We start from the raw sequence: 27,914 nt of genomic DNA on the forward strand, positions 1-27,914 counted from the left end.
GGCTTGATTTTAATTCAATTGAGGCACATCAATCATGCCCCGTGGAATGCTCAAATCTTTAATTAATAACTAAATAATAATTATTGTGGGATTTGTGGGGGTGCGGCAGGCCCGCGGCAGCCTTGGCTTGCTGTTTCACATCCTTTCCACCTTGCTTTCGGCTTCAGCGGGAGGCTGTCCCCGGCTGGGGTCTCCCGCGGCCCACTTCGCGGGAGACCGCGGTCATCCAATTTCTGGGCCAACCCGATTTTGTGGATTGGCCCGATTTTATCTTTAAATTAATTATTTTAATTTTTTTCCTATTACACAACAACATGAATAGTTAGTTCCGCCGCTCTCGTGCTTAGCGAATATAGCACTACTTGAGGTGCAATTTATAGGGTAAAAAGGAAAAAAAAAAAAACATAAAACCATCGAACTACCCCTTCTTGGTATGTCTTCCAAGAAGAATGGCTAAAATTATACAAGAAAATGTTACGTACTATTGACACGCTATATAACACTCAATATTAATGATTAAATACTCATGTCCACATTAGAAATCAGCGTCCAGAATAAGCCAACAAGTCACCAAAAACAACAAAAGAAAGACACCTCACAACATTCAGGTAGGCAAGGTGGGTGCCAAGTGAACTGTACAGAAGTAGATGCTGCTACTGCAGCACTGCACTTGCCGGTCATGAAGACTAGCAATGTCCACCAATCAAACTTGGCGTAATACAAACAAGCGAAAAGACACGCCAGCGAGTCTTCATTCCTAGGGAAAATACAAGAATTGTTTACGGATCATTCATGAAGGGTAGATCATAATACTATGCGCCTGAAAGTGAGGTTAATCCGTGTGGCCTCCGCTTTTGCTCGTTTAGGCACCGAATGGAGCCAATCCCTTTGGGTATAACCTCTCATAAGCAACAATGAGCCATGCTTTAATGTAAATGAGTGTTGGTCGGCATTGCTATTCTTCTTCGATCGCTTGCTAGGAGGTTCAGCATCAACTCTTTTATCTGCTGCCAATTACATAACAAATATCAAAGAAAGGTAATTCCAAGTGTCACGTGTTTTAAGTTGTAAAAAGCACAAGGAAACATAACTTAAATCTTGAGAAATGTGGGGATGGTTGGATAAAGGGCCATGCTATAGGTACTTCATGGGCTATACAATGCATCATAAATGACAAAAATACCCCTCGTGCCTCATTACGCCTCACCTCGTGTCACCTCACCACCTTAGGTGAGAGATATTTTAGTCATGTATCTCACTACTTTACGTCGCTTCACCACCTCATTTCATCACCTTAAGTGAGGGATATTTTAGACATTTTAACTATATTATGTAGCCCATAATGTAACTCATGGAATACCAATAACATTTTCCGTTGGATAAATGTGTCGCCGATCCAAGGCACTGATCCACAACACATTCTCTCCCCCCCCCCCCCCCCCCCCCCCCAGACACATTTTTTTCCTCATACACCAAATTATGTTGAGACATAAAGAGAAACCAACTTAAAAGGGGCCAACCTGGTAGAAAAGAAAAGGAATAAAATCCCTAGGTGAATGATTCTGATGCCATTCCAATTCCAGGTAAATGAATCACCAAGAAGATTTTTGGAAGTCAGGAACTACGTATTATACAAATAGCTGCCTTTGAGCCAAAAAAAATAAAGCACTTGAAAGTAACAAGCATCTGTGTCAAACCAGGGGATGAAAAAACCTGTTAATATGACGACACAGGTCCGGTTACAATAGAGAGATAAGATGCCCGGTTATACCTTTGGACGTTTTTCTTGGTTTCTTCTTCAACAGGAACTCACGCTCACAACCAAATGTAACAGAGGCAATTTCTGGAGTCGAACCATAGACCTTCTCATCATCAGCGTGCCAACTAACATAATCATTGCCACCTTTATACCTATTTAATATTAAGCTATTAAAACAACTCCCAGGTAAGGCAGTATGAACCTACATAAAAAAAGTAAAGATATAAGGTTGTTCCGAATAAACACAGAAACCTGTGCTGGACATATTCTGAAAAAGACGATAAGGAAATTTAAAAATAGTGTTCTTACTGCATCCAAGATGTCCTTTAGTGGAGGAAAATCATCCCAAGAGTACGCATGGGGTTGATAGCCACTGTAACTTAATTCTGGCAATCCTGTGCTTGCAATGTAACAAGTGTCTCTAGGCTGTGGACAAGAGATAAAAATGGAAAACCAGCATTCACTATCATGCCCATGGAGATAAGCATAAATCTTTTCACGTGAATGATAATAAAGCACAAAGGAGGCATATTGGCAATGTTCAGGTTAAGTATTTGCATAAGAATTTGATTTTCGTCTTCTTTATTAACATAAAAGACAAAAATCAGAAGGTGCAGGTAAATGAAGGGGGCAGTCAAGAGAGATGTACAGAGTGTTTCTCAAAGTTATTTAAAAAAATATTTTATTGGGGCATTTTGATAACTCTAAAGAAGATAAAGAGTTACATATTTTATAGACATTTGTCCAAACAAAATGAAGTAACCAACAGCCAAAGGAAAACATATTGCAAATCCAGTACAACCATTTTTCATGATAAACCAGAAAGGAAACAGGAGCAAGCCCTATTACACACAGAGTAAACAAAAAGGGAGATGACTGCACTGTATTGTGGTCACCAGTGCAGCTAATAATAGGGATGACAGGGGTGGTAGCCAGAAGAAAGTGTAATTGATGGTGAAACCCACTTCCCTGAGTATAACTGTTGTGGGGTGCCTTAGAAAAATAAAATCCAAAAATCCAAGGGAGAGTCTTCCGAAACTCTTCGAAGTCTCCGGGCCAGCTAAGCCCATGACTTATCCGAAGAGTCTTACAAACCCAAGTCTCTTGATGACTCAGAATCTTCGGAGAGACCTCATCAAAAGGATTCTCTTCCGAGGCATCTCATCCTCGAAGGTACCTTTAAGCCCTCCGGCCTCATCTGCAGCCTCCTCACCCAAAGAGTCTCCCGGGCCATATCAGCGTGCCTTGTGTCATGTGGCCCCCACCATCAGTGTCTATAAATACCTGACTACGTGTCAAAAAGGGAGAGGACCCAGATCTAGGACCCGAAGACTCATACCCAAGTCTCACTCCAAATCCATCGGGATACTCCCATTCGAAGATACTCACCTGAGAACTCACAGCATACATACATACATACTTCATTTTGTAACATGGCATCATCTGACTTAGACATTGGAGGGCCTGCATGGGGAAGCTCCCTGTGTGCTTTCTGACTGTTCGTGTCTTGCAAAGCATCATCTGATTTAGACATCGAAGGGCCCGCGTGGAGGAGCTCCTCATTGTCACAGTTGTGCCTTGACAGATTCAGTCCTCCTAATTCAGTGTGAATTAGAGGAATTGCTAGAGAACCGTAGAAAGAAAGGAGAAGAGAGTGGAGAGAGAGTGTATGGAAGGAAGAGAGAAAGTAAAGAGAGAATATGAATCTGATTTTGGGTAAATTGATTGATGTCATTACAGAATGCTGACATAGTTTATATAGTAAACCCATAGGTGCAACCACAGCAGATCATCCCTCCTCTAACAGACTATTTTGTCATATTCTAACCCCCTTTACACCTAGCATAACTGCCTAACAAACTACCAACTGGAAATTATAAAAGCTATAATTAATATTGGAAAGAAAACAGCTACGTCTACTTCAAACTCCGCAGCAAAATTGGCTCAAATTTCAGCCTTCCTTTCGTTTTGTGACAATACCCCTTCCTTCAGCAATTTATTGTCCTCAAAAATGTTCAAGAGGTTGGTTGCCCTTGAAACTGTTGAAGTTGTTGAGGAAGGTACTCCCAAGTGTCTTCTACCGAAGGCTCTCCTTGCCATGTAACCAGCACTTGGATGGGAGGAGCTCTTTGGTGATAGACCACCCTTCTTTCCAATATAGCCTCTGGCTCTTTTGCTCCTTCTTTCTCCTTAGGTAGCACGAGTAGCTCAAGTTTAACCCGCTCCTTGCCTATGGTTCACTTTAATAAGGACACATGGAAGACCGGATGGATTTTGGATCCATCCAGCAGCTGCAATTGGTAAGCCACTTTGCCAATTCTGGCGGTGATGGGAAACGGCCCGAAGTACTTAGGGTTGAGTTTGGAAACTGGCCCTTGAGAGATGGACTTTAGATGTGAATGCTTGAGTCTTAGGTAGACACTTTCCCCAATTTCAAACTCACGGTCACTTCTCCTTCTATCGGCGTATTGTTTCATCCAGTTCTGGGCCAATGCCAACTCTTGCTTAAGTTGCTGCAATACCCCTCTTCTCTGCTGCAAATACTCCTCCACAACTGGGGCAAAGGCATGCCCACCAGTGGCTAATAGGGTAAGGGGTTTATACCCAGACACTGCTTCAAATGGTGTCCTCCTTATAGAAGCATGGTGGCTGGAATTGTACCACCACTGTGCTAAAGCCAGCCATCTATGCCAACTCTTAGGCTCCAGCAAACACATGCATCGAAGGTAAGTTTCTAGGCTTTGGTTTACCCTTTCAGTTTGTCCATCGAATTGGGGATGATAGGCTGTTGAAAGGTTGAGTTTCGTGCCCATGTTCTCCATCAACTCCCTTCAGAAATGACTTGTGAACACCTTATCTCGGTTAGATATAATGGACTTAGCAACCCCATGTATAACTACCACTCGATCCATGAATGCCCTTACTACTTCTGGGGCTGTGTAAGGGTGAGTCAACCCTACAAAATGTGCATATTTAGTAAGTTGGTCTACCACCACCATTACACAATCCTTCCCTTTAGATTTTGGCAAACCTTTGGGCATCCAAAACACTTATCTGAGGGTGAGGCAATTATTTCATTGGCCGCAGCCCTGGATATGCCACACGTTTTCCTCCTTGCACCTCTTACACGTATCACACCCCATTACAAAATCTTTCACTGCCCTTTTGAGCTGCGGTCAATGAAATAATTGTCTCACCCTCAAATAAGTGTTTTGGATGCCGCACTCCCCCCAAAGGGGAATCATGTAGGGATTGTAAGATTTTCCTCGAGTTCCTCATTGTGGCCCACCACAATTCTTCCTTTATACCTCAACAGCCCATCCACCATAGTGTAACCTTCTGCCTCCTCATTTCCCAGAGCCAATTTCTCCAACATTCCTCTTATGTGTTCATCTCCCTTATAGCTGTCCACCACTTCTTTGCACCACTCAGGGATCACTATAGTCATTGTGGCTGCACTACCTCCTTGACATCTCGACAATACATCCGCTGCCAAGTTTTCTTTGCCCTTCTTATATTGTATGGAGTAATCTAACCCCATTAACTTGGCCATTTCCTTCTTTTGCAATTGAGTTTGGAGCTTTTGTTGTAACAAAAACTTCAAAGACTCATGATCAATTTTGATCACAAATCTCCCCGCGTCCAAGTAATGTCGCCACTTCTCTAAAGCCATAAGAACAGCCAAAAACTCCTTTTCCTATATACTCAAGCCTAAATGTCTTGGACTGAGGAATTGGCTTAAAAAAGCCAATGGTCTGCCATCTTGCATCAAAACGGCCCCAATTCCTACTCCACACGCATCCGTTTCAAGAACAAAAGGCTTGTTGAAGTCCGGCAGCCCTAATGTGGGAACCCTGCTCATTGCCACCTTTAATTTTTTAAAGGCATCTTCTGTTTTCTGCCCCCATTGGAAGTTCTCTTTCTTCAATAAGTTTGTAAGGGGTTTGTTAATAACTCCATATCCTTTAAAAAACTTGCGATAGTACCCCGTGAGTCCTAGGAAACCCCTAAGGGCCCTTATGGTAGTGGGCTTTGGCCAACTAAGCATAGCCTCCACCTTCCTTGGGTCGGTACTAATCCCTTTCTCCCAAATTAAGTGACCCACACATTCCACTTGGTCCTGGCCAAATGCACACTTAGACTTTTTGATGAACAATTGGTTGTTTCTAAGGACCTCAAGGGTGGTTCTTAGGTGGTTAAGGTGTTGGTCCAAAGTTGGACTATAGACAAGGATGTCATCAAAAAACACAAGTATGAATTTCCTTAGGTAGGGTTCAAATACCTAATTACAAAACGAAAGGAAGGCTAAAATTTGAGATTGGAAGGTGGTCGGGGCATTAGTGAGCCCAAAGGGCATAACCCAGAACTCAAAATGGCCATGGTGAGTTCAGAAGGTAGTTTTGTGAATATCCTCGGGGGGCTTCATCCTGATTTGGTGGTAGCCCGAGCGCAAATCAAGTTTGGAAAAGAATCTAGCTTGGTGTAGTTCATCCATGAGGTCTTCAATAAGGGTTATGGGAAACTTATCTTTGATGGTTAGGGTGTTAAGTTGGCAATAGTCTACACAAAAATGCCAAGAGCCATCCTTTTTCTTAACTAACAGAACTGGAGAGGCAAAAGGACTCTAGCTCGGTCTAATGAAGGTTTGGCTCATCATTTCTTTCACCATTCTTTCAATTTCAGTCTTTTGGATAGGGGTATAGTGGTAGGATCTGATATTGACTGGCTCAACATTCGGTTTTAGGTTAATGGCATGGTCCAAAGTCTAATTAGGAGGAAGGGTATTTTGTTCCACAAAGAAGTCCTTAAATTCTTCCAATAATTCATCAATAAGAGGTAATGTGCATACTTGGCCAGTACCTTTTTGTTGGTGGCTGACAGTCAATTGTAGCTCCCCCAATTCTTCTCCCTTAGGACTTTCTTCCACCTCCACAATGGAAAACAGCTGTGTGAGTTGACTCCACTTGCTCTTGAGGACCCTTTGTAGCCTCTTACCTATAATAATCTTGCAGGTAGCAACCTCCTTCCCACTAGTAAGAGTCATTCTTCTTCCCTCTTTTTCAAATGACACTTCCATCCGGTTGAAATCAAAGTATATGGGGCTCACCCCTTTCATCCAGTACACCCCTAAAACAATATCACACCTCCTAGTTGTAGCAACCTGAGGTCTACCTCGAATTTCTCTTCTTGCATTTCCCACACAAACCCTAGGCAAGCTAAGTTACTCACTACTCGATTCCCATTAGCAACAGTCACACTCAAAGGCAAGGTACCTGTGAGTTGACACTTTAGTTTCTTGGTAGTACTATCATCGAGGAAGCTATGTGTGCTTCCACTATCAATTCGGATTGACAAACTGCCTTCCTTCACTTTTCCTTCCACCTTAATTATCTTGTCATTGGTGATTCCCTTGAGTGCATGGAGGGATATCTCTCTATTGTCCTCTACCCCCTCTTCATCATTTCCTTCCCCTTCCTCTCCTTCTTCTTCTTCCCCAGCATTACCTCTAACCATCTCCTTGTTGACCCCCTTGTTGTTCCCTCCTTGTTGCCAACTCCCCATGTGTACAACCTTCTATTGTTGTGCCTTCTACTTCTTCAACAGTGCCTCCACCACCATCTCTTGTAACTTGGCACTCTCAGTTGCTTACTCAACCGTTCTTGGCTTAATCATCTTCACCATGGGCCTCAACTCTTCGCTTAGGCCACTGAGGAAACTAGAAACAAAATATGCCTCCATTAGATGAGGATCATGCCTACTCATCAATGATCTCAGTTCTTCAAACCTCCTTAAATATAACCCCACGTCACCCACCTGTTTTAGCTTGTTGAACTCCTTGATGGTATCCGATAACCTCCTCTCTCCAAACCTATCACATAACCTTTCCGAGAACTCCCTCCAAGTATAATTCTCTCTTACTCGTGTCCACCCTTGAAACCATACATCCACCTCGTCATCAAAATAGGCAACCGCCAAGGCTACTCGTCTTTCCATTGGCACATTGTACCACTCAAACAATCGCTCACACTTCCTAACCCACCATCTTGGGTTAGTCCCTTCAAACATGGGTATTTCCATCTAGGGCATGGGAAACCCCTGCGGTGGTGGAAGAATAACCCGGTCCTCACAACCCCCTCCTATCAACGTCTCAGTGTCCTCACCCTGCTCGACGACAATATCATGGGCTCTATTTTCTGGGTTCACTCTTTCATTTTGTAAAATGGGGTCATTCTTATCTCTATGAGGAAAGTCGGGAGACAACCTTACTTGGTTCTGTCGAGTGAACATCAACATAAATTATTGAAGTTGGGTTACTCATCTCCTCCCTCATATGGTCGATGTCACTCTCATTTGGTTAAGTCCTCCTTCCATCTTGCGATCAACTGTCATGATCGCATCATGGTTTTTTTGGTTGCTAACTTCCAGTCAATACACCCGATCTTGAAATTCCCCCACAACCAAACTGAGTTGCTAGAGCTGCGACTCCATATTCTTCATGCGAGTCCCTTCGGCCATTTCTTACGCCGATAATATTCCTTGCCGGAATTGACGCTCTAATACCAAATGTCACAATTGTGTCGTGACAAATTCAGTCCTCCTAATTCAATGTGAATTAAAGGAATCGCTAGGGAACCGTAGAAAGAAAGGAGAAGAGAGTAAAGAGAGTGTAAGAAAGAGAGAAAGTAGAGAGAGAATAGGAATCTAATTTTGGATAAATTGATTGATGTCGTTACATAATGCTGACATGGTTTATATATAATAAACCCATAGGTGCAACCACAACAGATCATCCCTCTAACAGACTATTTTGTCCTATCTTTACACCTAGCATAACTGCCTAACAAACTACCAATTGAAAATTATAAAAGCTATAATTAATATTGGAAAGAAAACAGCTATGCCTACTTCACACTCTGCAACAAAATTGGCCCAAATTTCAACCTTCCTTTCGTTTTGTGACACCAGCATGTGTGTTGCAAAGCATCATCTAACTTGGGCATCGGAGGACCTGCATGGGGGAGCTCACCGCATGCCTTCTAACTGGTCATATGTTGCAGACCCATCCGGAGCCCATCCATCCAAAGACTATCCAAACCCATCCAAAGACCAGCCAGCCGAAGACTCAAGGCACTCTCTTTGTTGTCCCGAACAGCAGATCGAGCCTCACCCTGAGGAACTTGCTCTCTCGAGCAACGGATCAAGCCACGTTCCAATTAGGCACCTGTTAACCCCCCTCGCTGTCACGAACCTTGCCTCCTCGCTGGAACTTTATCAAACTGTTTTCTAAGACATATAAATTTAATTATTGTATTCAAGTAACAATAATTTGGCATCATCTGTGGGAAATGAGCAAAAAGTCATACTCCATGGCGAAGGGCATAAGGTCTACACGAACAAGGGGATCTCAGCTTGAAACTACACATTTTAGTCTCCCCAGACAATAGGAGATTGCTACTGGGGAACATCCGTTAGCTATTTCCCTAGCCACAGACCCAATAGCATCACAAAGGAGACAGGGGAGATAGGGGAGCCAGATCGCCAATAAACGATGCCAACTAAAGCAAGACTAGTCCATTGAACAAACATCGCCTGCACCTACCTCCCCTACACACCCAGCCTTTGTGCGCCTCCAGCAGCCCTCTGAGCAACGAGGGTGCCCCACTGGACAAATCCCTGAGCTAGCCCAACAGAGTAGCACTAAAGGTGATCAAGCCTAGGCTGATGTGCCAGGAACCTCTAGGGCCAAGAAGTCCTCTACTGTATCTCTCGAAGAATTTCACAAGCTAGAACAAAGGTACAAAGACTTGAGAAAGAGCGATGAAGAGAAGTCCAAGACTCTGAAGCACCTGTCTTAATTGTTGCGCGCACTCTTGCCTACTCCTGGGGAGCCTCATGCCCCAATGCCTCCTGCCTCAAGTGAAATCAGCATTAGCACCTCCCCCAAGCAAACTTCAATGCCTCCACAACAACACTTGTCTCAGCCACCAATAGCCCCACTTAGACCACGGTAGCATATTCTTGCAGTAGAGGAGTTGTGCGCAGAAAGGCGTAGGAACGCAAGCAAAACCATCGTGCAGGAAGAAACATTGGGAAGCACTACTTCCGCCAGGGATGTGCACAGGCTTACGCGGGACTCTTAACCCCGAGGCCCTTCTAGCTTATTGGAGTTTAGAAATTAAGAAGCTGATTGAAGAAGTCTTTGAGAAAAAGATAACAGGGATGGTGTCCAACGACAAGCAGCCACGGAAGGTCCCTTTCTCTAAGGATGTACTTACCCATGCTCTTCCTCCCAAGTTTAAACCCCCACAGTTGCATGAATATAGTGGGAGAGAAGATCCGATCCTCCACACACAGCAATTTGAATCCCTAGCATACTTGCATAAGTGGAGTGATGCCACCATGTGTTTGGTCTTCCCTTAATCCTCGACAGAATATGCTCATGCTTGGTTCAGTGAGCTGCTTTCTGGCTACATCACTTCCTACAAGCAGCTGCGAGCAGAGTTTTTTGCATCTTTCGCAACTAATCCCTCAAGGAAGAAGGATCCTACCTTCTTTCTTAGCATTCAACAAGGTCCCAAGGAGACGCTATCATTTCGCGAATGCAATGTTGGAGGTCCAAGATCTACCAGTTGGGGTAGCAATATCGGCCTTTCTGCAGGAGACCACCCCTTTGCCACTAAGGGAGTCCCTACCTCTTAACCAGCCAACCACATTAGCCGATCTATTTGCTTGCGCCAACAGCTATGTGGTGCAGTTGGATATTTTGTGCATTTGTGATCCCCTGCCAGAACAGCCTGATGAAGGGGCAAAAAAGAGGAATCAACCCCCTGGTGAGGGGTCCAAGCAACACGATATAAAAGCACCCAGGCCTGATGACTATCATCGACCTCAACTACAGACATGCACGCCACTCCCGACCAGATTCTAGGCTTACACCCCTCTCTCTACTCCCCAGGAAGCCATCCTCTCATCTGTAGCACACACTAGTCTTATCAACTTCCCCCATCTTCTGACATACCACTAGGCAAAGACCTGCAATCTTTCTACCACTTTCATCAATGCTTGGGCCACACTACGAAAAGTTGCTGCCAACTTCACGACCAGATTGAGAGGCTAGCCAAAGAAGGTAAGCTCAATCGATTCCTCCTAGATCGACCAAGGCTGGCCCCCGTCCAACAGAGGAGCCCACACTTTGGCAACCCACCGCAACAAGACAAGCCTCCCAGAATGGACTGTGGCCCGTGGAGGGGACAACCTCAAGGCGGTGGAAATTAGCAGTATAGAGCTCAACCACAGCAGCAGAGAAGGCCTCAAGGGGGTGAAACATCCATGCCGCCAATAGACAATGAGCCTACGCGAGAGCACATACATGTTATTTTTAGAGGGGAAACCTTCATCAACAAGGAAATCATATGTGCGCCAGGCCCTACGCACGTAGATTCTGTGGCACACGTAGCATTTGATGAGGAGCCCATTACCTTCACTCCTGCAGACTAGAGGAACATACTCATGCCTCACGACAATCCTCTAGTTATCTCTATTGTGATTGCTAAGAACCTAATTGATCACATACTTGTGGACAGTGGCAGTTCCATCAATTTGATCTACTGGAATTTTTTTGAGCAGATGCATATTGCTCACGACCACCTCCGGCCTGTTTCTTCACCGTTGTACAGCTTCATTGGCAATACCCATGGTGGGCTCTATACAACTGCCTAACCCTAGGCTCGGACCCCCCAAAACGTTAACTGCCCGATAAATTTCATGGAGATAAAGATGATTGTCCACAACGTACGACGTCATTTTAGGGAGGTCACTTATCAATAATATGAGGTCAGTTATCCATCCCAGCTACCTTCTAATGAAATTCCCAACCCCTGGTGGCGTGGGGCAAGTCCAAGGTGATTAGAAGAAGGCTCAGATCTATTACGTCTCATCCACTAAGACTGCAACAGGCAAGGAGATTTCCCAAGCTCCAGTTAAGACCATGCCCATCTCTAAACAAGCATCACTGAAGCCACAGCTAGTGGAAGCTCTAAAGCCTGTCAAACTCTACGAGGACGACGATGAAAAATTGGTCTATGTCAGGAGCCAATTGCCGCTACAAGAGAAGCAGGAGATTGTACGGTGCTTACAAAATAATGAGGGCATTTTTGCATGGACACTCGCAAGCATGCTAGGGATTAACCCTGGAGTGATTTCCCACCAACTAAATGTAAGACCAAGAGCTAAACCTGTCAAACAAAAGAAGAGAAACATTGCACCCAATAGGTTACCGACCCTCAAGGAGGAAGTTGACAAGCTCCTGAAAGATGGATTCATTTGTGAAGTCCATTACCCGGATTGGCTCACCAATGTTCTGATGGTAAAACAGCCCAGTGGAAAATGGCAGGTCTGCATGGACTTTACTGACCTGAATAAGGCATGCCTGAAGGGTTCTTATCCCCTGTCGTGTATTGATTGACCGGTAGATAACACTTCAGGGTACCATATGTTGAGCTTCTTAGATTCTTTCTCCGAGTATCACCGAATCATCATGTTTATGCCTGACGCTAAAAAGACCTCCATCACTGAGATAGGGACTTATTGCTACAAGGTCATGCCTTTTGAGCTAAAAAATGCGAGGGCAACTTATCAGTGAATGATCAATAAAGTGTTCAAGGCTGGGAACCACCATGGAGCCCTATGTTGATGATCTGGTGGTCAAGAGCCACTGTGAGGAGTCGCACGTGGAGAAATTGGCACAAGTGTTTGCAGTGTGTCGTTAATATAGCATGCAATTCAACCCAAGCAAGTGCGCCTTTGGTGTTCGATCAAGTAAATTCCTTAGCTATCTTATCACATAGTGCAGAATCGAAGCCAACCTAGAAAAAATCCAAGCCATACTAGACAAGCAGTCTCCTTCCAATGTGAAAGAGGTTGAGCGGCTGACTGGTCATCTTGCATCCCTCAATCGTGTCCTCTCTAAGTTTGTTGAGAAGAGCCTACCATTCTTTCAAGTATTAAAAGAGGAAAAAGATTTTCAATGGGATGACAGCTATGAACAGGCATTCCAAGCATTCAAAGACTACCTCCAGGAAATACCGTTCCTTCCCAAGCCAAAGATCAGGGAGACACTATATCTTTATCTGAGGGTTTACCAGGTAGCAGTCAGTGCGGTGCTGTTAAAGAAGACTGACCAGGTGGATCAACCCGTGTATTATGTAAGTCGGGTACTTCATAGGGCCGATACTCACTACCCCGATGCAGAAAAAGTGGCCTTTGTGTTGGTTATAGTAGTAAGGAAACTCAGACCATACTTCCAAGCCCACACCATCGTGGTACTTACCGATCAGCCTCTGCGTCAAATTCTACAATGGCCCGAACACTCAGAAAGACTCACCAAGTGGGCCATCGAACTTAGTGAATACGATCTCTAGTTTGAGCCTCATAAAGCCATCAAGGGTCAGGCATTGGCGGATTTCATAGTTGAATGTACCCATGTGCTAGAATTTGAGGCAAGGTCTCTACCCGAGTGGATGTTATTTGTGGATGGAGCTTCAAAAGTATAGGACAGTGAGGCCGGTATTGTACTGATTTCTCCTGATGGCAAAATTCTAGAGTACTCTTTGCGGTTCACTTTTCTTAGCTTAAACAATGTGTCAGAGTACGAAGCCCTCATCGCCGGCTTGGCTATTGCCAAGAAATTAGAGGTGAAGAAGGTGGTAGCCCACAGTGACTCTCAATTTGTAGTACAACAGTTTTAGGATACCTATGAGGCCAAAGATCCAACACTTACTCGGTACCTACAAAAGCTACAAGAGTCGGCCCATTCCTTCCATGATTTCCAGCTGATTCAGATTAACTACACCCTTAATCAACATGCAGATGCCTTGTCTAAATTGGCAACGACAAAAGATACTCCCAGGCGCTTGATCCTTATGCAAATTTTGCAAAGACCTAGCATAGAAGAAAATGAAGAGGCGAGAATAGTACAATTTATTGAGACAGCCAATGACTGGAGATTGCCTATCATACGATGTCTGCTCACTGGAGAGCTTCCAACTAATTCTATAGAGGCCAAGCTACTAAAAATCCGGGCAGCCCGCTTTGTAATCATAAACTTTGTAATCATAAACGGTGCTCTCTACAAGCAAGCCTTCTCCATGCCACTCTTAAAATGCCTTGGTCCACAAGGCACAACAAGCACTAACTGAGGTACATGAAGGAGACTGCGGCGAACATCTTAGGGGAAGATCACAAGCTACCAAGATCATGAGGGCAGGGTTCTTTTGGTTGACACTACATAAAGATGCCTCTACAAAAATTCAAACATGTGACAAATGCCAGAGGCACGCACCATTATCTTCTACGCCTACGGCGGACATCCAGCAGATTTTCCAACCCATTCCGTTTGCACAATGGGGAATGGATATACTTGGTCCCTTTCCTGTTGCTTCTGGATAGCGTAAATTCCTACTTGTGGCTGTTGACTATTTCACCAACCGGGTAAAGGCAGAGCCCCTGGACATTATCATAGAAAAGAAAGTGGAGAACATCGTATGGAAGGACATCATTTGTCGCTTCGAAATCCCCAAGATCCTTAACACAGACCACGACACGCAATTTAACTCTTATGCTTTCTGTGTCTTTTGTCATAGATGGGGGATTTGCCTTCACATAGCATCAATTACTTATCCATAGGCGAATAGCCAAGCCGAAGCAACCAACAAGATCATTCTCCATAGCCTCATAACCCAACTAGAAAAGGCAAAAGGTGCTTGGTTTGAAGAGCATCCAACTGTCCTATGGCCTACCACACTACTAGTCAAGTGTCCACTGGTGAGACCCCTTTCAACCTTGTGTATGGGACTGAGGCCCTTATCCCTATGGAAGTCGACATTCAATCCCCACGAGTATTAGCCTTCGATGAGTAAAGAAATTCAGAGCAACTGTCCAACAACCTAAATCTAATTGACGAGTTAAGGGAACAAGTTGGCATTCGATTGGCAGCCTATCACCGGAGAGTAGCTAGCTATTATAATGCTCGCGTTCGAGATAGACCACTAAAACTGGGCGATTTGGTGCTTAGAAAATCTATTATCATTGACGCTCTTCGCGAAGAAGGCAAGCTCAAGGCGAACTAGGAAGGCCCCTACAAAATTCAAGAAATGATGGGCCCAAATACCTGCGTCCTCCAAATGCATCAAGGAGAAACGCTTGGCAAGACTAAAAACACGATGCACCTGAGAAGATATTTTACTTCTTTTTCCATGTAAATTGTATCGCGTTATACTTACATTGTAAACTTCCCCATTAAAATGCATAGATACCCCCTGTATTCCCGTGGACGCAAGCCAAATGAGCCAAATCACATAAAACTCCTAGTGTATTATGTCATATAGTTGCTAGGGGTGCATGCATCTGCTAACAATATATCTACCCTATTTACCTGTTTTACTCTGCAGGGAATGCTACAGAAAGCAACACAGGACACACATCGCGCCACAAAGTCCCACTCACGTACGCAGGCCGTCAGATACGCTCCCGCAAGAGTATATATGGAACGGGACACTAGGAAGAAACAACTCGCATGCGCCAACATGGCCATGAATGGTCAAGTATAATTCCACAGTTTCCTTTCATATAATACGCAAGTTACAGGCAATGAGGGTAGAACTCAACTCTCATGCGCTACACTAAGGAGCTTGGTTGGCACACCCGCACTTACCTAAGGTTAGACCTTTCTCAAGGAGATTCTACAGGTTTTGATGTCCTCCCTCTTGCATTTAGCAAGGGCATGTACTGGACGTACAATTTCCCAGGCTCCTGCAGCGACAAAAAAGAAAAGCATGCAGTAACAATCGTCAAACCCCGACAATATCTACAAGTCTAAGGCAACCTGGGAGGCTGGGGTATGACGTATCCCCCTAGTTGTGGTCGAGGCAGTAATGCCCCCCGCTAGCCTCAAGCTTTAAACGCTTAACAAAGCACTTCATCTTACAACACGTCCAACGAATACATTTATTAAAGTTGTCATTCATGCATTTATCCCTTATTCATGTACAACTACTTTGCTCCCCAAAAGTTGGGACAAATCAGCATCTCCAAGACAGTCACACTAGGGAGCCAGGTTTTCTTTGTATATATGCGTGCGCAGGTGCGTAGGTACTCACAAAACGTGCAACTCCCACTTGGGACAATTATAATCCTAATCCTATGCGCAATCATCAGTTTGTAGGCAATAAGGTGGTACTCCACTCTTACACCACACAAGGGCGCCCGATGGACACTCCTACACCTATCTGTGGTTAAACCTTTCTCAAAGAAACTCTACGGGGTTCGATGTCCTCCCTCCCACATTCCGTGAGGGCACGCACTGGACATTTATATTTACAGGCTCCTGTAGCAACGAAAAAGATGGGGTATGCGACGACAACCGTCAAACCCTAGTAAGATCTACGAGTCTAAGGCAACCCCAGAGGTCGAGTTATGCCCATCCCCCTAGTCATGGTGAAGGCAGTGATACCACCCACTAGCCACATAAATGTGCAGGTACCCATAAAACAAACAAGTATCTGTCAAGCCCCAAGAAATGGGCTTGTACAGATATGGAATTTTGGTCGTTAGAATAGAATAGAATGGGGAAAGAGAGATGAGAGAGAGAGAGAGAGATAGACAAAAGACAAGAGGGTAAACTTATGTTATTCGATGCTTTTCTCCATCACCTTTGGTTACATATATAGCCTCCCTCTTTAACAGGTATAACTAAAAAGGTTAGGCTGTTTTAATTATTCAACTCCCTAACTGTTTAACAAACCACTACCAATTGTCTACCCCTTTTCACAACTACCAGCTACTAGCTAATTGATACAATTGTTATTTATTGACAAATCTCCTTCTTACCACTGGGGTCGTGACAATTCCCCCCTCCTCGAAAAAGTTCTTGTCCCCATAAACTTGCATCTGCTAACCCTATTCTTCATCCAATTCCAGCCAGTTCTTTTTCTTCATTTTCATCCTTTGTACCTTCCATGTTGAGTAACTCTTTTTGACATTGATGGCCGGGGCTGAATTTGGCGCCACACTTATAACATAATCCTAACTTCCGTCACTGCCCCATAGTACTTGATTTAGTTGCAATAGGGTTAGGGAAATCCTTAGAATGCACGTTCACTTGATCCCCTTCCAAAGGTTGATAGAACGAAGGCTAAATTTTTGTTGCCATCGTGTATTTATTTGTAGATCACTTCCAACGTGAGCTCCTGCAGTCTTACCTTTTTAGCCACTTGCCTTACGGATGTCAACATCATCATCTTCACCATTAATCTCAATTCCTCCCTCAGCCCGCTAATGAAACTGGACACCAAATATTGTTTTGTCAATCCCAGTTGCACAGTATACACAATAGATCTCAATTCTTCAAACTTCACTTGATACTCCACCATCGACCCTTCTTGCTTCAATTTACTAAATTACTCAATCACATTGGTCGTGCTTCTATCACCAAATCACTTACACAACCATTCCGCAAATTCTACCCAACTTCCCTGATTTCCTTCATCTTGGATCCAACATTGATACCAAGAATTGGCTGCATTGTTCAAGTAAGCCGTAGCCAAATTGATCTTCTGCTCTTCTGGGATCCTATAGGACTGGAAAAATCTTTCACATCTCCTTGTCCACCACCTTGGTTTCATCCCCTTAAACATTGGGATCTCCAATCTTAGCATTGGATCAGAGGTCTACCTAGGCAGAAATTCTGACGATAACTGGAATTAGGGTAGGGAGGACAGCATGTTGATCACGTTGTTAATCCTCGGCCCTTGATGTTCCATCATTTCTGGGCAACTCTCAATTGCTTCTTGGTGTTTCTTTGACGCCCTTCGCATGGCTTCCCTTAATTCCACCATGTCCTCCCTACTTTGGACCATCGCCTCCTGGGCTTGCGACAACCCATACTCCAAAGCCTCCATCCACCCATCCAATTGTTTCAATTTGGTACCTTCCGCCATCTGCACAGACCTCAATTCACCACTTCGGTTGCTACCTTTGCTCGTGTCCTTCAATTCTACCTCTTCTTGGGACGCACCTTGGGCCGCGCTCTTGCTGGCATCCATCGACCTGACCACCCCTTTGATTGTTGTGCTTGACTGCATTTGCTTCGCACTTCCCTTACTCGTTGGGATCACAATGGCAATCACTGTGATTCCACGATCGCCCACGCTTGCCTGAATTCACTTGCAATCTTGGATCATTCTTGATCTCGTTCGGATATGTGTGCTTGCCTAATCGTGCCAACGTAGCTTTCACCCATCAATACTGACACTCACCCTTCATCGTGATGCTACCCACCGATCACAATTTCACCACTTCACGCTTGTCTCTTCTGACCTGCATCGCCCTCAATTTTCAACCCAAGATCGTCATAATTTGCTTGGGTGTTAAATGCAATTGACAACCAAGAAGCATTGGAAATCAATCGCACCAAGAATCGTTCTTTCACTGTTGTCAGACTTCCGCACCAGTCGCAAACCCTTGGGTCTAACCATGTTGCATCTGTCATGCTCTCCTACCTAATCGCTGCCTTGCTTTCGTCCGTTCGTCCTATTGCAATTTGAGTGATGTTGCAACAAAATCACAACCTAAAATCTACTGGGCTCTCCTTTGCTAAATCGGCGACAAAATTAACAGCCTAAAGTCAACCAGCTTTGTTACCGCCTTCCGAGAACGATCAAATTTACAATCGAGGAACAGTCATCACCTCCCAACCATCAATCTTGCTTGAATCTATTGTCGTCCGTTAAAACTCCACCTTTGTCTTCGACTCGCACCTTGAAGCTGCCGGGGATCACCAGCTTTGATACCACTTGTCAAGCCCCAAGAATTGGGCTTGTACAAATATGGAATTTTGGTCATTATAACAGAATAGAATGGGGAAAGAGAGACGAGAGAGAATGAGCAAGAATGAGAGAGAGAGAAAGATAGACGAGAGACAAGAGGGTTAACTTCTGTTCTTTGATGCCTTTCTCCATCACCTTTGGTTACATATATAGCCTCCCTCTTAACATGCATAACATAAGAGGTTAGGGTGTTTTAGTGATTCATCTCCCTAACTGTTTAACAGACCACTGCCAACTATCTAACCCCTTCACAACTACCAGCTACTAGCTAACTAATATAGTTGTTATTTATTGACAAAACCCTTTCTTACCCCTGGGGTTGCAATAGTATCCTTCAAGACAACTAAACCCCACATACCTCTTTATACAGGTAATTATTGGCGATCAGGTACCGCTTCTAAACACTTAGTTTCTTATTGCATATCGCACTCCCACACTGAGTCAACCTGCATCCCAGTCTTCGAGGCATCGGGCACCTGAAAACATTATACTCTTCCCTTTGCCTTGCAACTAGAGACAAGAGTGGGGAGCTATTGTTGTGCGATGCCCTAGAAAAATCAAAGCCAAAAATCCTAGAAGTATCCAAGAAGGCCTAAGACCTAGATGACCCTGAAGAGTCTTCCAAATAAGAGTCTTCCGAAGACTCCAAAAAGTCTCCGGGCTAGCTAAACCGTATAATCATCTAAGCCCAAGACTTATCCAAAGAATCTTCCGAGCCCAAGTCTCTCGATGACTCAGAATCTTCGAAGATACCTCATTCGAAGGATTCTTTTCCGGGGCATCTCATCCCTAAAGGTACCTTCAGGCCCTCCAGCCTCATCCGTAGCCTCCTCGCCCAAAAAGTCTCTTAGGCCACATTAGCATGCCACGTGTCACGTGGCCCCCACCATCAGTGCCTATAAATACCCCCTGACTACATGCCAAAAAGGGGGGAAGACTCAAACCCAAGTCTCACTCCAAACCCATCGAGAGACTCCCATCCGAAGATACTCACCCGAAAACTCACAGCATACATACATACTTCATTCTGTACCGTGGCATCATCTAACTTAGGCATCGGAAGGCCCGTGTGGGGGAGCTCCCTACATGCTTTTTGGTTGTTCATGTGTTGCAGACAGTGTTATTAAAGGCCTAAGGCGCAAGGCGAGGTGAGCGCCTAATGGAACTAGGCGCACACTAATTAAAATATATATATATATATTCTAATTAAAAAATAAGGTATAAAATAGGTCATAACTCTTAATAACATATTCACAAATATGTTATCAAGAAAATTAAAAAATTCAACATATATCAATGAAAAGACAATAAAAAAATATCAAAAGATGCAATTTAAAAGTCTTTTAAGTCAACTTAAATTAAATCTTAAACAATTTATAAGTCTTAAATCTTAATTAAGATTAACTAATTATGCATTTTAAATAATCTAAAAATCATCCTCATCATCAAGATCAAACATTTCCATACTTTCATCATTAGAAGCATCATCCCTAATATCCTCTTCTTTCACATCATCTCTGTAATACCCCAAAATTTAATGAAAATGTTGGATGATGCAATAAAGTGTTTTAAATGAAAGTTTTGGATTTAAGTGTAAATGGAAATGGTTTTAAGGACCTAAATGCAAATATCAAAGGATAACTTCTCCAACAAATAGGAATATTTGCAATGATAAATGCTTATGCAAGAAGTCTTGAGTTGGAAAGATGGGATTGGAGGATTATCCCTAAAAGTCCTAAAGCTTATGATGATAATAATTACTTTCACCCTTAAAGTCAAAAGTAATGAAACTTGGAAGGTTTACATTGGCTTGCAAAAGAAGAGGATAATGGAGCTTATCCTAAAGCCACGTGAAGGAGTATTTGGAGATTTAAGATTGGAAGAAATGAGAAGCTTGAATAGGAAGATAAGAATATTCAAAGGTTGTAATGATGGATTTTTACCCTAAAAGTCTAAACTTGGAAAACTAGGATTGGCTAGGAGTTGCTTGCAAGGAAAAAAGATGATAAGGCTTATCTTGAAAGTGTATTTGGTGGCCTAAGATTGGAAGAAGTGGAGGCTTGCTTGAGAAGATTGCAAAAATTTCAAAATGTGATGATTACTTGGGTGGAAAATAAGTAACTTGGAGGCCAAGTGAAATCTTGATGATTTGGGCATTTAAAGGCTATATAAAGGGAAGGAGTTAAGGCCACGAGAAGCTAAGGAGAAAGGAAAGAAAGCAAGTGCAAGAAAAAGCAAAGAAGAAAGGAAAGAGAGACCTGGCTGGAAAACTGCCAAAACAGAAAGGAAAATGAGAAGGTAAGCTACTTTTCTTTTTGTAGGATCGTAGAGTATGAAAAGAGGAGTCCATAGGTTCAAACGGAGAGCGAATCGGAAAAAAATGAGCAAGATATGGCCGTTTTAATTTTTGGTTGCAAAACAAAGAAGAAGGCGCGTGGCCACTCTTCCGGGGCTGTGTGAGAGCGCATCCGGCCTCCGATTGGCCTGAAATTTTCACCGTTGTTCTCCTATTTTAATTACCTACAACCCTATATAAAAATATTCAAACTTTGGTTCACTTAAATCCATGATTTCTGCAGAAATAGCCCCTAGTGCACGAAATCGGGCCGTAAACAGTGCTATCGAAGGAGAAACGATCAAGGTGAGTGGTTTTGTGCATGCTTCCTCTTGATTATTCTTGGTTTCATTTGTGAGTGATTCTTATTCCTATTGATCACTCTTGGTTTCCACTTGTGGATAGTTTGATGCTTACATCTCATGTTTCCCTATTTTCGAGCATTTCTTTCCTATTTTGATTGATCACAGAGTTTGTTGTTGTGGTTCGTCGATGGAATTAAACATGACTACTCTTGCTCGTAGCTTGTGGATTGCATATCATATTTTCCTTGGTTTGTACACTATGCCTACAGGTGAGATCGTGCCTACTTGATATTCCTTAGTTTGTACATACTCCTTCTGCTTTGTCTTCAACATGTTATTTGGTGATAGTTGCTATTAGTGGATTGGGAACTTATATATGATGGTTGGCCGCTTGTTGGGAACATCACGATGATCGGGGAGGCAATCCCATGCCCAGAGGTGGGGCCGTGCCTAGAGGTGAGGCTGAGGGATTGGACCATGATCACGTGCCAAGAGGTGGGGCTTAGCCTAGAGGTGAGGCTGAGATGTTTCACACAAGTGCCGGCAAGGATGATGGTGACTCGGTGGCTTGTGATCATATTCCTTCTGCTTTGTCATAGATCTTGTCATTTGGTGGTTGTGGCTAGTTGGTGGCTTGTCATGTGTGAACTACCACGGGGGCCTGTGTAAAGGGGCTGACCACGTGGGCCTGTGTAAGGGGGCTACCTCGAGCTTGTGTAAGGGGGCCGAGGGGTTCATACACGGCAAGTAAGGAGGATATCTCGTGCCTGTGTAAGGGGGCCGAGAGGTTATATCTTATGTGTTTGTTGCTTTTGAGCAAATCTTGCCTATTGCACATGCATCTCAATATTTGTATTTGTAGCTATTTGTTGGGGTATCACAGGGGATCTCGTGCTCTTGCGGTGAGCTGTGATCTTGGGAGATTTTATTCTTATTTCTACATGTTTCTTGGCAAAACTGCATATTACTCTTGCATGCGTTGTTTCTTTCTTTCTTACCACTCACTTAGATGTAATAATCTAACTCAGGTGTTTCTTACCCCTGGAGCATTCATCGTCCCAGCTTTATGAGAAGTGTCAGGCGTTCCAAGTATGTTAAGCTTATCAGGTACTCCAGGTTCCAGCACGAGCAAGGATTCAGAGGTGGCGCTTGGCTGATTTAGAGTTGGATTTATTTGTGTACCCGTGTAATCCCAATGTTGTAATTTAAATAGCAGTTAAGATACTTAAGGGTGTATGGTGTTTGTATACGGTTCTACGACTATACCGCAAAATTTATGTATTTGTGAAGCTGCTATAATTTTCTGATATATGGGTATGTGACGGACTTTTATTTAAACTTGAGGAAATCCTAGCTATTTAGCATACTCAGGTTCGATCTGTGCTTCCATTGATAAAGGATTTCCAATAACGCCCAAGGTCATTATTAGCTTATAATGAACATCTTATTGCTTCATTGTGTAATTGAAAGTGAGGCGTTACAATCTCCCTCTCCATCTTCATCAAGTTCAAATTCAATTGGACCATTTGAAATAGTAGTCCTTTTACTCATTGTCAAATTTGTAGTTGAAGCAATATATATAAACCCTGACCAGTAAAAAAATTAAATAAAGTAATAAATAGTAAAATAAAAACCCTAAAAAACAGTTAAAAAAGTTCAGGCGGCTCGAGCCTAGGCGCGCCTGGTCTGCACCCGCCTAGAAGCACCCAAGGTGTGCCTAGGCACGCCTTTAATAACACTGATTTTAGACACAACCGAAGCCCATCCATCCGAAGCCTATCCAAACCCATCCAAAGACTAGCTAGCCGAAGACTCGACTCGAGTCATTGGGGAGTAAGGCTCCCAAGGCTCCCAAAAACTCCCCAAGCCATCCAAAGACTCAAGGCACTCTCTTTGCTCTCCCGAACAGCGGATCAACCCTTGCCCTGAGAAACCTATTCTCCCAAATAGCGGATCGAGCCACATTCCAATCAGGCACCCGTTAACCCCCTTTGCCGTCACGGACCTCACCTCCTCGCTGGGACTCTACCAAACTGTTTCCTAAGACATAAATTTAATTGTTGTATTCAAGCAACAACAATAACTAATTGTGAACCCCAAGCCTTGACTTAGGAAGTAGAAAGTTCATCCAAACGATGCAACGAAAAATTCTAGTGTTGTATTATGACAAAATTATAATATAAAACAATAGTAGTGGTCATCAATGAGTACAAAAAAAATCAATCAAAAATACACAAATCATAAAGGTATAACATTTGGTTGCCCTAGAAGGCAATCCCTAATAGACTTCGTATGAAGTCCAACTCCATGGGTTTTGCTGGTCACCTAAAAATGATAGGCAGTGGTGAACTCCCAGCCTAGTGAATGGTTATTTTGTATATATAGCAATATCTAAAATATAAAGATTTCCATATGTATAACAAATTAGACCACACCATCACAAAAAATGTATTTTACCCAATGTTGGCAGAACAATTTTCCAATTATATGTGCTCAATGTAATTTCCTAAACCAAAATATTTTTCATACATTAGTAAGTAGAATTGAGGACACAATCATGTTAAATCAATTTGACAATAGTGCATGAGAATAATTTTTTGAAAGTAAATACTTAACGGAAATAATCACTCGATCCTTCTGTAATGTACTTGTTATATTTAACATGAAAATATTAATGTTCTTACATAAACATAAATCAAACTTTCACTATAATCTAGCAAAGGTCTTTTGCCAATGTCATCAGTGGCCTGAGAATGGATTGCCAAGCCAAAAGTTAAAGATTTAAGTGGAATGGGGGAAGCGATTCTTACAAGAGGTCTGTCAGCAATGTAGGTACACCTTCTTCTACATTGCTTTCTGCTATTTTTTTTCCTGCTGCCTTCTTTGATTTATCTTCACCTTTTATCATCTCCTCTTCTTATTTCTCTTGCTTGTGACCCTATTTCTCTACTTTGATTGAGTTGCTTCTCTCGCTCTCTTGTTGATGCTTCCACAAACTCTCCCTTGGCTCATATTTATAGTCATGAGAAGCTAACACCCCCATGCCTCTTCTCCTTCATCCTAATCCATACTTGATTTCAAATGCCTGCTCATATACACCAGCAATAAGCTTAGCTTGAATTTGAGTTTTTTTGTTCACCAGATTGTTCATCTTTTCTTAAGCTTAACAAAATGCCCCTCACTTGATTCCCTGTGGTTTATACTCCTCTAGGAAGTCATCAATTCAAATTTCTAAGTGTTAGATGGAACACGGATGGGCATTGGCAAAGGCTGGTTGCTGGAAAATGGAGAAAAAGGTAAGTGAGTGTATATCTACAGAATAGAGAAGAACAAAGAAAGAGTGTCAAACCCTAACCTTCTGAGACCCAATCCCATGACCCTTCTACACGATAATGCAAGGGAAACTCAACCATTTAAATTTTTTTTCACAGCTAAATAGGTCTTCTGTTTCAAAAAGTACAGAGGCACAGTTTCTAAGGAGTTATTCTCTTTGTGTTTCAGTTTTCAATTTTCAGTTTTGAATTCATTTTCAGTTTTGTGTTTTGAATGTCTGTTTTGAGATTGTTGAAAATACGTTCTTTTTCTCTGTAACATTTTTCACGTTTTGAAAATTTTGAACATGTTTGTGATGAAAAAAGCCAAAACGACTTTTTATTTTTTTGAGTTTTCTTTACAAAATTTTTCCTTGTTTTTTAAAATATGAAAATAAACACGTTTTTACTATTTTGAAAAACTGAAAATGGCATGAAAACAATAAAGAGAACAAGACCTAAGTTTTTAACATAGTTGTTAAATCGATATTCGAATCAAGAATCGAAATCCTTATTTTATAAATCGTGAATCGAGAATTGAATCGAATCGTAAGATTCGGTACACATTCTCAATTTCAACTATAAATAACATATATCCATAGAAAATAATTAATGTGCCCACCATGATCAATTCTTTTAAATATAAATAGATAAATAAACTTCTAAATATATTTGCTAAGTTTAAAATTATACCAAAAGGAAAAAGTATATTCATGTTGCCTTTAAATTCAAATTGCACCAAACCAAACCACTTTCAAAATAACAAGTTAGAAAAAAAAAAAAAAACCTACAACTATAAGGTTACTAATAAACTCCATTATCCATAATCTTCACTAGTTATCAATCATCTTCATCTTCATCATTTCCATCATCTTCTTTGTTTTCAAAGATAGCCAAATCGAACGAATATTTGATTAAAGCGCACATGCAGACGAAGTCACACGAATTGGATGAATCATGCTATTCATGCGATTCACGGTCGATTCATAATTGATTCTAAGGGATTTTTGATTCACTCTATAAATTCGACTTGATTTCTATATAAATTGAGTCGAATCATACGATTCAAATCATGAATCGTACGATTCTAAGGGATTTTAGATTCACCCTATAGATTCGACTTGATTTCTATATGAATTGAGTCGAATCGTATAATTCGAATCATGAATCGTAAGATTCTAACAACAGTGGTTTTTAACATTTCCCTTCAATCCGCTATAGTACAAACCTTCCAAATTGCTATGTGGGGGGTATCTTCAAGTTATGGGTGACACCTCTAGACATTTTACATACCCTCATTTACACTGATATTTCATTTAGGATCATGTTCACCTATATCAATTAACTAGTCACACAACTTCAAAGAAATTGTAATTCTAAACATCTATCCCATTTTGAAAACGAACACAAAAAACTGAAAACAAAATTGCAGTCAAACGGGCCATTAAATATTCATATGATATTTAACTCATACAGTATATGAGTTAAATGTCATATTTTGTTCCTATAATATATGCTGAAACAAGCCTATTGCATTCTGAACACCCTGCCATTCATAATGCACTGGAACAAGTCCTACCCAGGCACTTTACATAACATCTACAAACCGAAGACCGGATTTACAATACTGGGAAATCAGAACCACTAAGCTGAATACATGCTGAACTCCCATAAACCTTCACCCATCGCCAACATCTAATTTGTGTGGTGATGAAATACATATTTGTTTTGAAGCCCAGCACGAAATCCATGCTATATGACACACACATCAAGCAAAACTCCCCCAAATCATGTTCATATTTTGACATACATACATTCATATATATATGTATCATTGGCTAGCCTATTGCCTCCACAAGCATCACAGTGGCTTACTATCCCAAGAGAACAAATTCCTGTAACAGAAGCCACTCAATACTAAAGTGTTGCACAACTTGGTGAGCTAGTGACAGCCAAAGTAGGACATACATAGGCAAGTTTTATGCAAGCAATCTTTGTGAAAATACAATGCAAAGTGTGGCACCATATTAGTAGCCACAGGCTGGGCGGTTCACTCTGGGTGAAATTTCTTTACAAGGAAATGTGATTAACAAACTAGATCATGCATGGAGACGCTCGCTACGCAGCTTCACGGCAATCAAAGTAAGGAAAATTTAGTTCGACAAATAAAATCAAGAAGTGGATCTGAACTAGTTGGTGTAACTATCATCTTCAACCACAAGCTCCGATTGAAACTTGAAATTGGGGGAAGCAAATAATCTGGGAATTAACAAAAATAACCAAACATGCAATCCAGAATGTGACCCCGGGTTCCTCTTGTTCTGGCAACTGACAGAGAGAGATACACAGGAAACAAGGCATATATGCACATGCATGTCAAAGATACATATACAGAGCGAGATAGAGACAAAGGAGTAACTAGAAAAGGGAATATAATGTGGATTGTGGGGGGCGGAGGACCTGGATGCAAGAACGGCCGAAGACGCGAATGTTGGGCCTCGTCCAGGGAATCTCTCTGTTGAGGTAATCGAACCATTTCCATGACTCGGCCGACAAAAATCGAGGAAAGTACACCACTTCGCTTCCATTTCCCAGATCCGTCACTATTTTTCTTCCCCTTGTTTCATCTCCTCCTCCATTGTTAGGGTTCCTTGATTCGCGTTCTTCTCTAATTGTTAATTTCAGGAGACTATTCATTGTGAACGGAGCGTTTGATAGAAGGCAAGACTGGCCGTATCCTTCCCTATGCACAAAAATGTTGCTTTCGTTGCATCTTTCACAACTATATATAAATATAGGTATATTACACCTAATTTTTTTTTATTGTTTGCGTTATTTGTATAGATATTATTTTTTGTTGGGACACCTCAGACTTTTTCTCATAAACAATATTAATTAATCTTTAATTAAGTTGGATTAAATTGATTAAATATAAATTAAGTTAAATTTAACTATAAAAGAGTAATAGATGAAGATTTCAGTCAATCAAACACCGCTAATTAAATTTATGAGTTCTCTTTCTCTCTCAGGATTCTAGAGAATGAAACTTATTAGCGAAAGAACCCCACAATCTCGATTGATTGGTAATTGTTGTCAATTGATGGAAGCTATCAACCAACATTGGTTTCAATGATTACAATTTTTGGCGATCGTTGTTTTTTATTTTTTGTTCTTCATGTTAGTTAAATTTAACTTAATTTTTATTTAATTAGTTTTACTTAGCTTAGTTAAAGTTAATTAACTTTGTTTATGATAACATGAGTGTCCAAACGAAAAATTTAAACTACCGGAATTTTGGAGATATTTTTAAATTATAAATTA

At 42.1% G+C, this 27,914-nt stretch overlaps 1 protein-coding gene across 2 annotated transcripts; it reads right to left on the reverse strand.

The window, feature by feature from the left end:
- Window positions 1-474: 474 nt before the first annotated feature.
- LOC127793832 (DNA oxidative demethylase ALKBH2) lies at window positions 475-27,345 on the reverse strand. 2 transcript variants are annotated; one of them, XM_052324577.1, is made up of 4 exons: window positions 27,054-27,345; window positions 2,069-2,185; window positions 1,772-1,961; window positions 475-1,004 (listed from the first exon to the last, which is right to left on the reverse strand). In XM_052324577.1, the coding sequence occupies exons 1-4, from the start codon at window positions 27,288-27,290 to the stop codon at window positions 805-807; spliced, it is 744 nt and encodes a 247-aa protein (XP_052180537.1). In that variant the 5' UTR covers window positions 27,291-27,345; the 3' UTR covers window positions 475-804. The 2 variants fall into 2 exon arrangements, with proteins under 2 accessions (XP_052180537.1, XP_052180536.1); XM_052324576.1 differs by having other exon boundaries at window positions 475-1,007.
- Between the last annotated feature and the right edge of the window lie 569 nt (window positions 27,346-27,914).

This window comes from Diospyros lotus, chromosome 2, assembly GCF_014633365.1.
Source record: "Diospyros lotus cultivar Yz01 chromosome 2, ASM1463336v1, whole genome shotgun sequence".
Lineage (NCBI taxonomy): Eukaryota > Viridiplantae > Streptophyta > Magnoliopsida > Ericales > Ebenaceae > Diospyros > Diospyros lotus.

Excerpts from the sequence above, each read along its gene's own strand:
- LOC127793832 (XM_052324576.1), bottom strand. The coding sequence starts at position 27,290 with ATGAATAGTCTCCTGAAATTAACAATTAGAGAAGAACGCGAATCAAGG. Across the intron at positions 2,186-27,053 it reads TCGGCCGTTCTTGCATCCAG|CCTAGAGACACTTGTTACAT; the intron begins GTCCTCCGCCCC and ends TCTTGTCCACAG. Across the intron at positions 1,008-1,771 it reads ACCAAGAAAAACGTCCAAAG|CAGATAAAAGAGTTGATGCT; the intron begins GTATAACCGGGC and ends TGTAATTGGCAG.